This window comes from Athene noctua, chromosome 13 (assembly GCF_965140245.1).
Source record: "Athene noctua chromosome 13, bAthNoc1.hap1.1, whole genome shotgun sequence".
NCBI lineage: Eukaryota > Metazoa > Chordata > Aves > Strigiformes > Strigidae > Athene > Athene noctua.
Window position 1 is genome coordinate 14,106,510 of NC_134049.1, and position 14,242 is coordinate 14,120,751.

Genomic DNA, 14,242 nt, shown 5'->3' on the forward strand with positions numbered 1-14,242 from the left:
CCCCCGGATTAATTAATAGCGAGGGCTGGCGCGGTGCCAGGCGGGAGCGGCGCAGGGAAGGGAGCGTTGGACCTTGCGGCGGCTGCTAAAAGGGAAATCTGCCATCGGGTGATTTATGGGGTGATTTCTCCCAGATTCTCAGCGTTTTTCAGGCTCTGAGAAAAAAAAAGGGGGGAGTTGCATATGCAGTTGTTTGGAGGAGCTGAAAATGTGCGAGTTCTCAACCTGAAAATGAAGAAAAGGGATTTTTTTCGTCCCCTTTTTTTTGTCCCAGCGTTCCCCCACCCTCACAGTCCTGCCTTGCAGAAGGCATATGGAGAAATGACCCTTCTTCCCTCCAAGTGTAGTCGGTGCCTTGCCCAGCTGACAGTGGGAGGCAGAGAAAAAAGCCAACCCCAACTAGATGATGCTCAGACAATTTTCATCAAACCTCCCAATTTGACGGAAAACCAGTTAGTGGAGACTTTCCCCCTCCCTTATCCTGCATATCTTTCTCCAGCTCGTTTCTCTCCCCATTTTTTTGGCTGGTGGGGGCACCCATAGCCAGGCAGTAAGGATGCTATGGATGCTCACAGAGGTGCTGAGCACGACCCTGGGATTTTGCTGGGCTTGGATTTACCCAGGGCTGTTTTCCAACAGTGGAGAAGTCTCAGCCAAATTCTGGTTGATGACAGGTCTGGTGCTTTCATAATTGGCAGCCAGCGTAGGTGATTACGTTTTGGGCTCCTTTTGAAGATATATTTACATTGTTGTGTTAACTTTTACATGGTAGGTATAAAGCGGTTACATGCACAGCCCAGGAGCTTAAAAGCAATGAATATGCCTGCAAAAGCTGTGAGCAAGGGAAGCTGAGATTATATGGAGGCTGACTCAAAAAAAAAAAAAAAAAAAATTACCTAAATCTCTAAAAACATTGGCCTTTAGAAGTAATGCATAAAAATGTCAAGTGAAAAATACCTGAGTTGGGCTTTTCCAGTTTTCTTACTTTCTAGGACTTTTCACCTTTGGCTGAAAAGACCTTTGTAAACCATGCAGGGGAGCTGGAAGAAAAAAACTGCTAAAATACCTTAGAATCATATTCTGGACTGAGTATTTAATGGCCAAAGAAGGTACATTAGAAACAAACTTCTTCAATTTAGCTTGAAAATAAGCTAACTGATGATGACTTACAAATTTCCAGGCAGAACTAAACATGGCATGTGTTTTTCTTTGAAGGATATGAAAAAATTAGCATGAGCTGATGATTTTGCAGACTGATTTCTTTTATGCAGAGAAAATTGTTTTCATCCTAATTCTTGGCATTGGCTCCTGTCCTGTGTTGCTTTTGTTTCTTGGGCTGCCATGGAAATGTCCCCCTTTCCCCCCCAGGCCTCTCCACGCGCCTCTTCCACCATCTCTGTTGCTCGTCAGACCCTTTTTTGAACTAATTTAATTAATTAACCCAGCGCAAGTGTTCTTCTGAGTTAATCATCTAGTGGGTTAACAAATCAGCTCACAGAGGAGGCTGGAGAGCACCAGAGCTCTGCTCCAAGGTATGGGCTGGAGGAGGAAGGAGAGTAAGATGCGTCCTCTGTGGTGGGTATGGTGGGAGCAAGGGCTCTTTTTGGCTATCTTTGGTGCTGGTTTTTGCTGAATCTGAACTGGTCTCCATGGCTGCACGACAGTCACATCCAACGTGAGGAACATGCCAGGAGCGGTGCTAGGGTTGGAGGAGTTGGGATCCTGCCACAACAGTGGTGACACCAGATTAATCGTAATACGAAATCATACTCTTGTTTTAGAATTGAGGTATGAGTTGGACTCAAATCTTTATGTCTCTCTCAGCAGAACAAAAGAGAAATCTGGGAGAGAGTTTGATGCTCTCTAGCATGGGGAAGGTCTAGACTGCTGTCCCTATGGCTGACCTTGGTCACTGGCTGGGGAGCTGGTGACAGCTTTTCAGGGCCTCTCTGAATCAGGGAGCAAGTTTGTCGTGGTGAAAGCTGTCCAGCTTCCTGCTTGCACCCAGTTGTCATCTCCTTGCGTGAGCCAGTTGTCCGGCTGGAAACGCACAGCTTCTTGCTTCATCGGAGAAACCAAGAATTGATTAGAAAAGGGGACTAAACTGTCCGTGTCCTCATCAGGACTTCCCCTGACTTTCACTGCATGGGACAGCATGGAGAACCCCCTGCTGCCTCCTCTCCTCTGGTGTCCCCAGGGCCACTGCAGGATGACAGCCCAGCTCCTGCCCAGCATCCAGCATTCATTTACTGGTGGGCTTGGGATGTTGCCTTAAGTACTTATGGTTGAGCCAATGTTGGAGCACTGCCATGGGCTGGCAGAACAGCTGCTGGCCAAGATGTGGCTTACAAACTCCTGTGGTTCCTCCGAGGGTGGGAAGGTGCCTTCAAAGTACCACCCCACTGCTCCCAATGAGGATGGACAGACAAACGATGGCCAATTTGTGGCCCTGTGTCCCCAGGGCATCTGCATGGGGGACCCCTGTGCTGGGGACAATGCTCAGCTTCTCCCCAACCCCAACAGGCAGGGTCTTGTGCCGGGGGTAGATGCCATGGTGCTGGTTGCAGTGTTGGGGGCTCCCAGGGGGCCACAGTGATGCATTCCAGCTGAAACTTGTAAGGCAGAGGTATTTTAAGTATATTGGCTTAACGAAAATGGTTGAGAGCTTTGCTGGGGAAGATTGACAATTAATTTTTTTCTTTTTGTAGGGCCATAAAAATTCCATTTCTGCTGTGGAAAGTTTTAACCCCTTCCTTACACTGGAACTTGTTTCTAAGGGTATTAATGGGGGATTATTTTAAGCAATGGCTCCCTGGTGAACTGTTAAAAGATTTGCGTGTTCTTTGTGCTGGGATTTTTATCTGTACCTTGTTCACAGTGGCCTGCGTATGGCTGTAACCATCCTGCTTCCATGCTCCTGTGTGTTGGGTAGTAGAAGCATGTGTCTGTGCTAGGGCAGAGGGGAGAAAAAAGACTGAGCATAGAGTCTAAAGTGGAATAAAAGTGAATGGAAAGACAGTGGCTGTTGAGAAGGGATGTAACTGAGCTCTGTGGCCAGAGGAGTATTAGGCTGCCCTGAGACGTAGGAGTATGGGAGGGTGGGACATGAGAACGAGTGGGCTGAGTCGTGGGGACAGTTTTGACTATCTCACTTCATCTCTTCAGGTGCCCAGATGGGCATTGGAGTCCCTGTCACATTTGGAGAGTGCAGTGATTTTTTTTTTTTTTTTTACATGCAGCATCTTCGCTGTGGGCACCTCTTAAATGTGTTTTGGAAAGCCACAAGCGTGGTGTGGGGTCAGGTGGGGAAGTGGGGGCTGGCATCACTCATTGCTTTCGGAGGGTCTGTTTGGAAACATGGTGCCACTTGTGACTGTTTCCTTAGGAGTCCATGCAAAAATGGGAATGTTCCTCAAAGCACTGCAGCAAACTTCCCACCCCTATTTCCTTATGCAGCAAGATCTTACTTGCAGCCATGTATTGTGGGGGCCATTTGACCTGCTGAGAAGAGGTTTGGTGGCTTTGGAAGAGCCAAAGCATGAATCGGAGATATTTCATGTGTTTTGTGATCTGCCCATGTTTTCCATCCTGCTTTTAAGTGCAGCGTCAAGCAGTGGGACTATGCAGCATTTTGTTTTGGAAAAAAGCATCATTCTGTTCTCTTTTAATGCACTGCTTTGAACTTTACTGGCATAAAGCACTGTCAAATCACAATTAATCTAAAACTTCAAGTTATTTTCTTTACCTCCACACTCTGCAGGGAGTGAAAGCAGCAGTGCTGCTAATGCTGTGAGGTTTTTATTCCTGTACCCAGATTTCTTTTGCCAGAGCCGTGCAAGACTCTTTTCCCATTAAGTTCTGGTTTTGATTCTCTGTCTTGCTTCCTATCTTGTTTTTTTATCTTAAATTGTTTGAATTTCCTTTTGGATGTGTCTGCTGCGAGGCGTTGCTGCAGCGGAGGAAACGGCGACTCAGAGGAACGAGTAAACAAGAGCCAGAGTTTCAGCCCGTCCATCTGATCGATAAAGGTGGCTTTGATGGAAGAGATAGCCCTGACGCCAGCCTAAATGTAGCTGTTAGAAGTTGTAGCTGCCTACAATGATAGTTGTTAAAAATGCGTCATATACCATCGAGGGAGGCACTGCAGGACTAAAATATTTTTCTTTCTTCAAAAAAAAGCTAACAAGCCTGCCTCTGTTCCAGCAGAAAGGAAAAGAAAAAAAAAAAAAAAAAAAAAGCTGATTTTCTTGTCTGTGCGTAAAGGGCAGCGTGGAAAAAGAGGAGGAAAAAATGGAATATTTATTTAAAAGGCAGAGGACATGCCTTTCTGCCGGCCGCCCCTGCTGTCTGCTGAGTGGTAGTGGCTAATAGCTGGAGGCGAAACTAATACTTGGCAGGGGATAAGACACAGCGCAGGCCCCCTTGTATTAGGGGCTTGCTAAAGTGCTTGCTTTATGTCAGGGCTGCGAGATGAGTTCATCTTTTCGGGATTTGGTTGAGTGCCCTGGGAGATAAAAGAAGGCAAAGGAACCACCGCAGCACAGGGAGCGGGGCAGGCAGCAAGGGCAGCAATGGAGGGGGCTGTGGGAGAAGAGGAACCCTGCCAAAAGCTTTCCAGAGGCAGAGGCTTTTTAGATGAGCCTTTTTAACTGTTTCCTTTCGGGGTGTTTTAATTGCCTGTGGGCCATGGGCAAGTTGCTTTTGCAGCTGGTGCATGTTTTTTAAAGCCTTTCTTCACCCCCAGCCAGGGAAAATGGGGTGGGAAGGAAGCTTCTAGCTGCTTGATGTGCACTTACCTAAAACTCAGGTCCTTGCCCATTTGAAGAAGCACAGGACGTCTCCAGGAGTGCTTTGAGCTGGCAGAGCTGTCACTACCAGGCAGGAGCTGTCATAGGGTGACAGAGATGAGAAGCACATTGACAGGGAGAGATTCACCCCCTGAGATATGTGAGTGTATGGATGGACTGAAGCTTATGCCATAAATTGCGTGGAAGTGGTTTTAGGAAGGCTATTGTTTCAGAAGCGTGAAAGCAGGAGGTGAAATAAAACCTTCCCCTGTTTTCAGCATGTGTGTAGATTTATGATTTTGCTAAAATATTTGCCAGTTCCTGGAAAGCAGAGATGGCACCAGGGGTGGTGGCACCTACATTGAGATGTTCTTGTAGAACAGACACTGTTTTTCCCTGCTTTTCTTTCCCCACAAGGTATGTTAGTTTGCAATAAACCATGGGAAACACCTATTTAAATATTTATTGCTGACTGTTCCCCTAATTAATTCAGCTGATGAGGAAACTTGAGTTTCGAAGTTGTCTCAGTCTGTAAGGGAAATTCAGGGGCTGAGTGGTAGTTTCTAAAAAATGTAATAACAAAACCAACTTACCTAATGGGCATGCAGGGCTTTGTGGAGGTTGGGAGGTTAAACAGATGCAGAGCTCAGTAATTGCTACCAGCCTTTGGGCCTGGCAGATGAAAAGCTCTGAGCTTGTCTGTAGCCCTCCAGCATCACTCGAGTGGGACAACAGCAAAATTTAGTGCTTGAGAAGAGTTTTGGAAAGGCACTGGAGACATCTCGGCTGTCTCATGTCCCATAGGAAAGATCACTGTGGAAACTGGATGCTGTGGAAGATGTAGCTGCAGGTGTTGTGTCATTTATGAACTACCTCTTGTTGCACTTAAAAGAAAATCTAGAACTATTTGCCATAGTGCATTTTAAAGAGCAGTGGCCATCTGCATGGTGGTAGACCAAGGAAGGTTATCAGAGAAGTCAAAACGTTTTCATCCGTGCCAAGCTGTTGATTTCAGGGGTTTGTACAGATGTAGCTAAGGATGGTCTTGCTTCACTAATGTTCAATTAGATAAGATTGTTTGGGTCAGATCTGTGTTAATGCCATAAACTTGGTTAACATCATTTTTGCAGCTACTGCAGAAATACTGCAGAGAGCTTCCAAAAGTTTTTAACACAAATTTCATCAAAGTTTCTGTTCTTGGTGGAGATCTTAGTGCATCATATTGGTACTAGGGAGCTGTCGGTGTTTCTAACCCAGAATTACATTTGAATCTTCTCTTCCTTCCCTAAAACTTCACATTCAAACGGCTGGTGCTTTGCAGGGCATCATGAGATACTTCAGGAAGAGTCAAGTCCAGTTGTCAGTATTTAATGATGTGCTTGGGTACAACATACCTGTCATTCACTTCCCGATAAAGTCATTGCCCTTCAACTCCTGACAATCCAGACTCAGGAGGGTCATTTGAGATAGCAAAGGAAATAATACAGTTATTTGCCATACATTAAGAATCGGGAAAACCCTTTGTTTTTTCTGATTTTTGTCGTTAGCAGAATGCAACATTAGGATGAGCTTATTAGAGGGTGACTCTGAGTGGTTTCCATTAGAGGATGGCTCAGAAGCACGGAGACACAAAGACCCATTGGTGCCGCTGGGGCATCGTGAAGTGTCCCACCATGCTAAAGGCCTGTGGCTGGGGGACAGACAGGTTTATTTGCCTTGGGGCAAAGAAACCCAAGTTTGGCTCACAGAGCTCCAGGATGCTGCCGTTGCTCTGACCAAGGGTCTTCACCCATTTTCCTGCTGTGCGGAGCCACCAACTCTGAATTTAAGGGGCACATCTCACCCAGCTGTGTTCAGCAGGGCTTTCCCCATGCCTTTAGGAGGCCCAGGATATCACCTCCAGTATTAGGGGACACAAAGCTGTTGCCTTGCTCTCCCATGGAGGATTGCCATAAATGCAGGGAAGTGGTGTTGCTTTTCTCAGTGGGGTTGAAGTGTCTGATTGGTGTGGAGTTTCCTTCGCAGTTCTGGATAAAATGCACATCAAACCAAAAAAGCTGTTGGTGGCTGTGCTGGGTCCTAGAAAATCATTTAAACAAATGAGTGGGGAAAAAGGGACCAGTTTGGCATTTTGGGGGTGGTTTAGACCTTAGACGGGTGAAGGGGTCTATGCAAGCTGATGAGTATTGCCCACAGCAAAGGGCATCCTGCTGGTCCTGCTGCCTCCCCACTTGCCCAATTACCCCCCTTCCCCCCATCTCCCTCCCCTTAAACTTGTATAGTTACAACTCAACTTCAGTTCTAACAAAGCCGCTTAATTCAAAGATCGTTAATGGGGAGGAGAGCCAGGAGAGCCCCTTCCCCTCTGGGGTAATTTGAGCCTGAAAAGAAACAGGGCTGTAGGGCTGCGCTTGAAATCCGGTGTGTCAATACGGTCTCTGAAGCAAAATAATGGCATCACCCCGCGTGCGAGTTAATCGGACATGATGGCACGAAGGCAGAGGGGTCAGCAGGCCGCAGGCGCATGATATATTGTCAGGGAGCTTAATGCCAGGCATGTAGTAGGGCTGGCTCGAAGCAGAGCTCCTTGCTTGAAATCCCAGGGTGGTTTCTTGTTAACTGGTGTGGTAGGAGCAAGAATGATGTTGAGCAAGAGGTTAATTCTCCGTCTTTGGGGCTCTTTTAGGGCTGAGAGTTCCCATCTTCCTTCTGGAGGCATCGTAAATTCTGGAGGCATCATAAATTAAACAGCTTTCTGGCAGTCTGCGTCCCTCCCATCTTCCTTGAATGTAATTCCTAGAAAGAAGAGACGTTGTTCTGGAGAGAGTTCCAGTGACTTTGTAGGAGGACATGTATAGTTCATAGCAACTACTCCCCCTTGGCATGAAATGCCTCCTCAGATTTCATGTTCCCCGTGGGAACATCAGCATTGCTGTCAAAGAATATTACAGAGCAGAGACAACTGTCGGGTCAGTCACCCAAGCACTTCATGGACATCCCCTGTGTGTCAGCTCAACACAAGTTGGCCTTTGAATAGGGGGGTACACCACCGCAGTGGTGTTGGAGGGACTTGGGACCCTCCAAGCTTGGAAGTGGCTGAGTTGCAGTGGTACACTATCTGTGGTAGAGATGCACATATCTTGAGTACTTAAGGTTCTGACTGCTGGACACAGGATTTAACATTAGAGAGAGAAAGAGGTGTTGAGCACCAGCAACATGGAAGCTGGTGGGTGGCCTTCTTTGATGGTGGCATTTGACATAATTGAAGATGGGCTTTGGCTTGAACACAGGTTTTGGGTTGAACACAAGTTCAGTTCCCATGTGAGCAAAGCTGATGGGTGGGAAGAGCCATTTGCTTATCCTCCATACCTGTCATTTCCCAGGCGGTCACAGCAAACCCTGACTCTTCTCTGCTTTCCCCCACAGATGCCAGTACGTCGCCCGATGCCATGAAGAGGAGCCATTGGTGCAACGTGGCCTATTGGGAGCACCGGACGCGCGTCGGCCGCCTCTACACAGTGTATGAACAGTCTGTCAGTATATTTTATGACCTACCTCAAGGAAACGGCTTCTGCCTCGGACAGCTAAACCTGGAAAACAGGAGCGAGACTGTGAGAAGGACTCGAAGTAAAATCGGTTACGGGATTTTACTTAGCAAAGAACCGGACGGTGTGTGGGCTTACAACCGCAGCGAGCATCCCATCTTCGTCAACTCCCCAACACTGGACATCCCCAACTGTAGGACTTTGATAGTGCGCAAGGTGATGCCAGGCTATTCCATCAAGGTGTTTGACTACGAGAAATCCTGCCTCTTGCAGCACACAGCCGATCTGGATTATGCAGACGGGCCCTACGACCCGAACAGCGTGCGGATTAGCTTCGCCAAAGGCTGGGGGCCGTGTTATTCAAGACAGTTTATCACGTCATGTCCTTGTTGGCTGGAGATTTTACTCAGTAACAATCGGTAACGGTCGGCCTCTGACGAAAGGAAAAAGAAGAAAAAGACACAGACTATCCCAAATATCATCTACCTAGATTTAATATAAAGTTTTATATATTATATGAAAATATATATTATACTTGTAATTATGGAGTCATTTTTACAATGTAATTATTTATGTATGGTGCAATGTGTATATGGACAAAAAACAGAAAATGCACTTTGGCTTATATAATTCTTTCAATACAGATTTTTTTAAAAAAGAAAAATTATACAGCAAAAATAGGAGAAAGCCCTAATTTTGATGTATGGTTTTTTGAAATATTATTAATACCCAGACAAAAAGCTAATACCAGTCACTCATTGATAATAAAGTATTCGCATTATGGGGGGGGGTTTAATTGTCTTTTTTTTTCCCCCCCTGACTGAAGTCCACAGCAGTGTCTGCTCAGGTGCTCTGCAGTCAGGGGGGAGTTTCCAGAGGGTCAACTGCTGTCTCCCATCTCAGCCAGGACCCTTAGAAAAACAAAAAATGAGTTGCTGGAAGGCTGCAGTTGTCTCCAAGAGGAGGGTAAATGAGGACACTTTGAGAGCCAGGGAGCAAATGGAGGAGGTGAGGGGAAAGCCTCACGTAGCTGTTCTTGCTCAGGGCTCTGGGATCTCTCTGATAACACAAAACATGATGGGGACATGGTAAAGATGAGCGTGCATGTTCATGTTGCTGCAAATTAATGGTTATCAGTACAAATCAGTGCTGGTGGGAAGAGCAGAACAGACCGTGGCCCTAAAAGCTGCCCAGTAGGACCAGTTTGCATTATCAGCTTTGCACAGGGGTTGTCTCTGAGTCTGGTATCTCACAGACATATCTGATGGTTGAGAAACAAATGGTGGGTTTGGACAACTCATGGTTGGGTGGATCCTTAGTTGGAGACACTGTAGCATGGCCTGAATTTCGGGAACCTCGCCAGTAACTTGAAATAAGGCAGAGGTGAGTCGGATGAGCTGTGTGCAGGTTTGTCCTGCAGATCTCCCAGTTGGGCAATAAACAGATACAGAAGTTGGGAGATCTTTTGAAAGAATGTGTTTGGTCTGAGGAGCAGTTGTGGCCAGAAGTCCTGGTCAAATGAGCTTGTCTCGGCTGATTTACTCTCTCTGGAAATCTGGATAAAATCAGGCACTTTGCTGACTTCGGCGTGAGCTTCGTTGCTGTCAGCGCTGTAGCACCCATGCGTTTGCGTAAGGGGCAGGTTGGATGTTTTCTGGCTTCACTTGGTTAGTGAAGTTATTTATTGCCAGTGACTAGTGTTGCCAAGACTTAGAGTTGTCTTACAAATCCCTGTACATTTGATTTTCATAAAGTCCCAGCCTCCAGAGTCCAGTGACTGCAGAAGCACCTCAGCCTTCAGTATTACAGAGGATGTTTTTGTAGCCCTCATACTTGCAGAGAAAAACGTGCAATGAGACCTCCTCAGTGGCTCGAAACTCAGAGAGTAAAATAGGACATAAACTTACTATTAAAAAACCCTCCTGACGCATGTCAAGGTCAGGCATTTTGGCAACTGGACTTGGTGTTTCTGCAGCAGCCACAAGCAAGGATGGGGAAGGTGGGGGCCGGATCCCACTATGTAAGGGGACTGCGTCCTGCCAGGGAAATGTGCAGACCCGGGGTGGACGTCAAGGAGAGACACGAGCAGGGAATGTTGCAATGACATTTCCGCAGTCATTTTTCAAATTATAACCATACTTGATATTTAATTGGGACCACATTGGTTGAGTTTATGCAGAATCGGTATTAATACTTGACATCATTAAATTTTGTTTGTGTTACAGCCATTGTTGTCAGGGAATGGTGTCAAAACATGTCACTATCGTTTAAAGCCAGCTTTCAAGAGCTTTGCAGGTTTTTTTAATCCCCTTTGGCTTAGATTTGGTGTGTTCTGCCATACTGCCTGCATCACTCACTGTATCACTTCCATGCAGTCGGTCAAGAGGCCATTTTTATGTTTCGGGTTTTTTAAAGAGATTTTTGTTAATACTGTTCTCATTTTAACTGGGAAGAACCAGCCAAAAATTGAGTTGCTTCTCCCTGTTCCCTTTTCTCCTCTTTCCTGGCATTTCCCACCACCACCCAGAGGGTTTTGCATTTGTATCCCAAGCTGGCTGCTGCCTTCCTCCCTGTCCTCCTCCTTGCATACACACACAGATGCAGCAGTGCTGTCCATTTTCCACTGGCTTCTTCCACATTTTGGACAAAATAGCACCAAGAATGGACATTATTGTTTGCTTTTATACCACCCACAAAAGGACCTCATCCCAGTGCCCATGGAAGCTGTGGTGTGCTGTTGATTTTCACTAACTTAACCCTTTGCATCTGCAGTGTGGCCAGGCTGGTCGGGGGCCTTTCAGCTCTGTTCCAGGGTTGCATCAGTGACAAGATTCTTGTGGGTTGAAATTTGAGGGTTAACTTAGGGGTTTCTCTTGTGCAATCCACTGATTGTGCTTAATTTTTTTTTATTACTCATGCACTTCCCCAGGAATAAATCTGGAGTTTTATTTCAGTTGACAGCAAGGCTTTAAAGGGAATAAAAAAGGATTTTATGGTAAGGCAATGAAATAAGACATCAAGTACTCTTTTCTATCCCATTTTTTCCCTTAAATACCTTATTGTAATCATTCAAACTTAAGATCCTTTAAAGAAGCTTTAGGACTTCAAAGCTATTGAACTTCATGCTGGACCTTCACAAGACTCAGCTGAAACCTTCCCCATGTGATCTCCCACACTAGGGTTAAACCTGGGGGCTGTTTAATGGCTATGTTAGTACTTGGAGCAGTCCTTGGGGTGGCTGTGCATGGAGGGGACTTATATCAAGGAAAGAACAATTATTTCCCTGCCCGGGCTTGTAGGAGCAGCTGGGTATTAGGTTTTGCTAACGACCCAATGGGTCTCTCGTGCTCACAGCCACAGCTGCTGGTGGTTGCTCATCTGCCCCTGCCTCTATAAAAACAAGATGGCCACAAGCTTCTGGGCTCTTCTGAACATCGTTCCGTCTCCTGCCTGGAACAGTCATGGTCTTCTAACACCTGAGGTAAGTGCTATGCTCTCCTTGTTTCTTTAAGGTTTGTATGGGGTTGTGCTATTTTAAGGGCAGAACTGGAAAGCAGTCCCTTGGCTGGAGGATGCTGGGGTGGTTCCACCGGAGCTGTGCTGGGACTGGGCTCCTGATGCTGATGTGGGTGTCCTAGTCCCGGGGTGCACCAGGTTATGTGCAATTGCTTCAGAGCTGGAGTTGCTGTAGCTTTGTCCTGGAAAGGTGGTTGGATCAGCCATGTGGCTATGTTATTACCAAGTGCTTTTTTTTGGAGAGATGTACTGGGCAGTGCAGCAGGGAAGCTTTTTTCCTGTAGTAGTGCTGGGCCACCCATCCTGCAGCTCCAGGGGTCAGACTCTGAGCTGGGTGTGCTCAGTAGCATGACAGGAGCACTGTAGCACCCCTGGCCCTGTATGGTCAGAAGAGACCCAGGGGCAGTAAATCTTGGAGTGAAACACCCTTTTCCACCTGTGCTGAAGGGTTTCAGCAATGCCCTGACCTTGAAGATTGCTCCAACTCATCAGTTATTTGTAGAGAGAGGTTGTGGTTTTGTTGTAGGATGGGGATGTTGCATGGGTTTGGTGCCTCAGCTGATCTTAAATTGGTGAGTCTCACCCCTCCAAGGCAGTGACGCCTCCCCACACCACAGCCCTCAAACTTCCTTGTCAAGGAGGAGTAAAAGCTTGATCCTGCAGAAGAGACTAATATGAATGGTCTGACTCATGCTGGCTCCTTTATGGATCATCTGTGGAGGTGGTGGGACATGGAGGTGTCCTAAGATGTTACTCAGGCAGCAAAACTTGCTGGACACATTTATTTGTGAGTGCCAAAGCACTGACAGAGGCATCAGCTGGTTCCTCAGGGGGTTACAGGTGCAACCAGGAGCTTAAGGTCTGCACAGTCTGTTTCTGGCTTCCCTGTGCCAAGTACACCCAAAGTCTACTCACATGGAAGTCCTGTATTAGTAGTTCTAGTGTTGGACCTGACTCCTTATGGGCTTTGTTCTGCGGAGTGTTTATTTGACACGATCCTCTTGAGTAATACTGCATTTTAAAACTGTGCAATAAGCTGATGAGAAGCAGCCCCTTTCTGCTGGTAGGTTGCAGAGGCTGCTGCTCCTCCTCTGAGATGACTGTCGTCACCCCTGTCCTTGATGCTCATTGCTACTATGACTGTGAAATACCTTTTCCTAGCCAGAATGGAAAAGAAATTAATGTTTAAAGGAACCATGTTCTGCTTCTCTTAAAAGGAGAAGTTAAGATCCCTTTGTGGCACAGGTTTTGCCACCGTTCTACAGGGTCTGTCAGACTTTAGACCACGGGCCTCCTCAGGATTTTAATTCTGCAGTTAAAGTGCAGGAGACTTGTTCAAAGCATAATTAAAAGCTGAATATCGCCCAGCATGTGTGGACTAGTGAGGAAAAAGGGAAAAAAAATCACTGCTGTTATAGGCGATGTAGCTGGAGGATTGTTTTGGGGTGTGATGCTTCTCTTCATGGTCTTTGTAAGTAATGGAACATCTCCAGCCTTTTGGGATGCAAATTAAATTTTTTAACAAGAGCAGCGGAGTTGCTGAAGTAATTGTACACGTATCTGCACTTCCCAAAACTTTAGTGGGTCCCATAGGCTCAGGCTTTCTGCCTGCTCCGGTGTTGTAGCTGTGTTTGTCTTCAAGCCAGTGGGTGGGATTGAAGTGGAGGAAGAGCTTCAGCAGCTGCCCAGGACACGGCGTGGTCCCGAGTCTGCGGATGGAGCAGCTGCGTGGTTGGAGGTGCTGCTCTCCCGGTGCCTCCGAGGGTGGAGCCAGAGTGGTGGGGGTTTTTTCTGACAAACACCACGACCAAAAATCAAATGTCTCATCCAGGTAAATGGCCCTGTGGAGGGAGCAAGCTGCAGGGACGGGGCTGTGTGGAACTGCTGCTCTGTGTTGGGGGTTTGAGCTGTTGAATTTGGTGAGTAGGGCTGGTGGTGAATCTGCTGCTACCTGTTTGCACTGTTTGTTTTTTAAGCTCAGTTTCCCAAGAAACTGGGTGTGGGGTGGCTGCAGAGCTATGCTGGGGACTGAGACTGATGCTGGTGCTTTCACCCCTTTGTGTCCCTCCTGTCCCTTGTCCAAGCTGTTTGGGAGCAGGAGCTGCCTTGTGGGTGAACATGGATCTGGTCTGACAGATGGCCAGCATGGACCACAACTTTCCTGGAAAGCAAAAATAAAGATTCATCTCTGTTCCCTCTCACTTGAGGTGGACTGGGTTGCTGAATCTGGCGAAGTGCCCAGGCAGGGAGGTGTCCTGAGGGTGACATGGCATTGCAATGGGGCCCACAGCATCACTTGGTGCAGGGTGGCATCCCTGGGCTGGTCCCTGCAGCCCCTGTCCCAGCACTGGGACCAGGAGTCTGAGATACAGCATCCAGAGTTATTTTCTGTAA

The 14,242-nt window shown here is 47.0% G+C and overlaps 1 protein-coding gene across 1 annotated transcript in view; it reads left to right on the forward strand.

The window, feature by feature from the left end:
• Positions 1–10,556, forward strand: part of SMAD6 (SMAD family member 6) — a 44,934-nt gene extending 34,378 nt beyond the window's left edge. Inside the window, exon 4 of the mRNA XM_074917114.1 lies at positions 8,214–10,556. Coding sequence (XP_074773215.1) covers positions 8,214–8,755 — 542 coding nt within the window. The 3' untranslated portion in view covers positions 8,756–10,556. The remainder of the gene's footprint in view (positions 1–8,213) is intronic.
• The last annotated feature ends 3,686 nt before the right edge of the window (positions 10,557–14,242 follow it).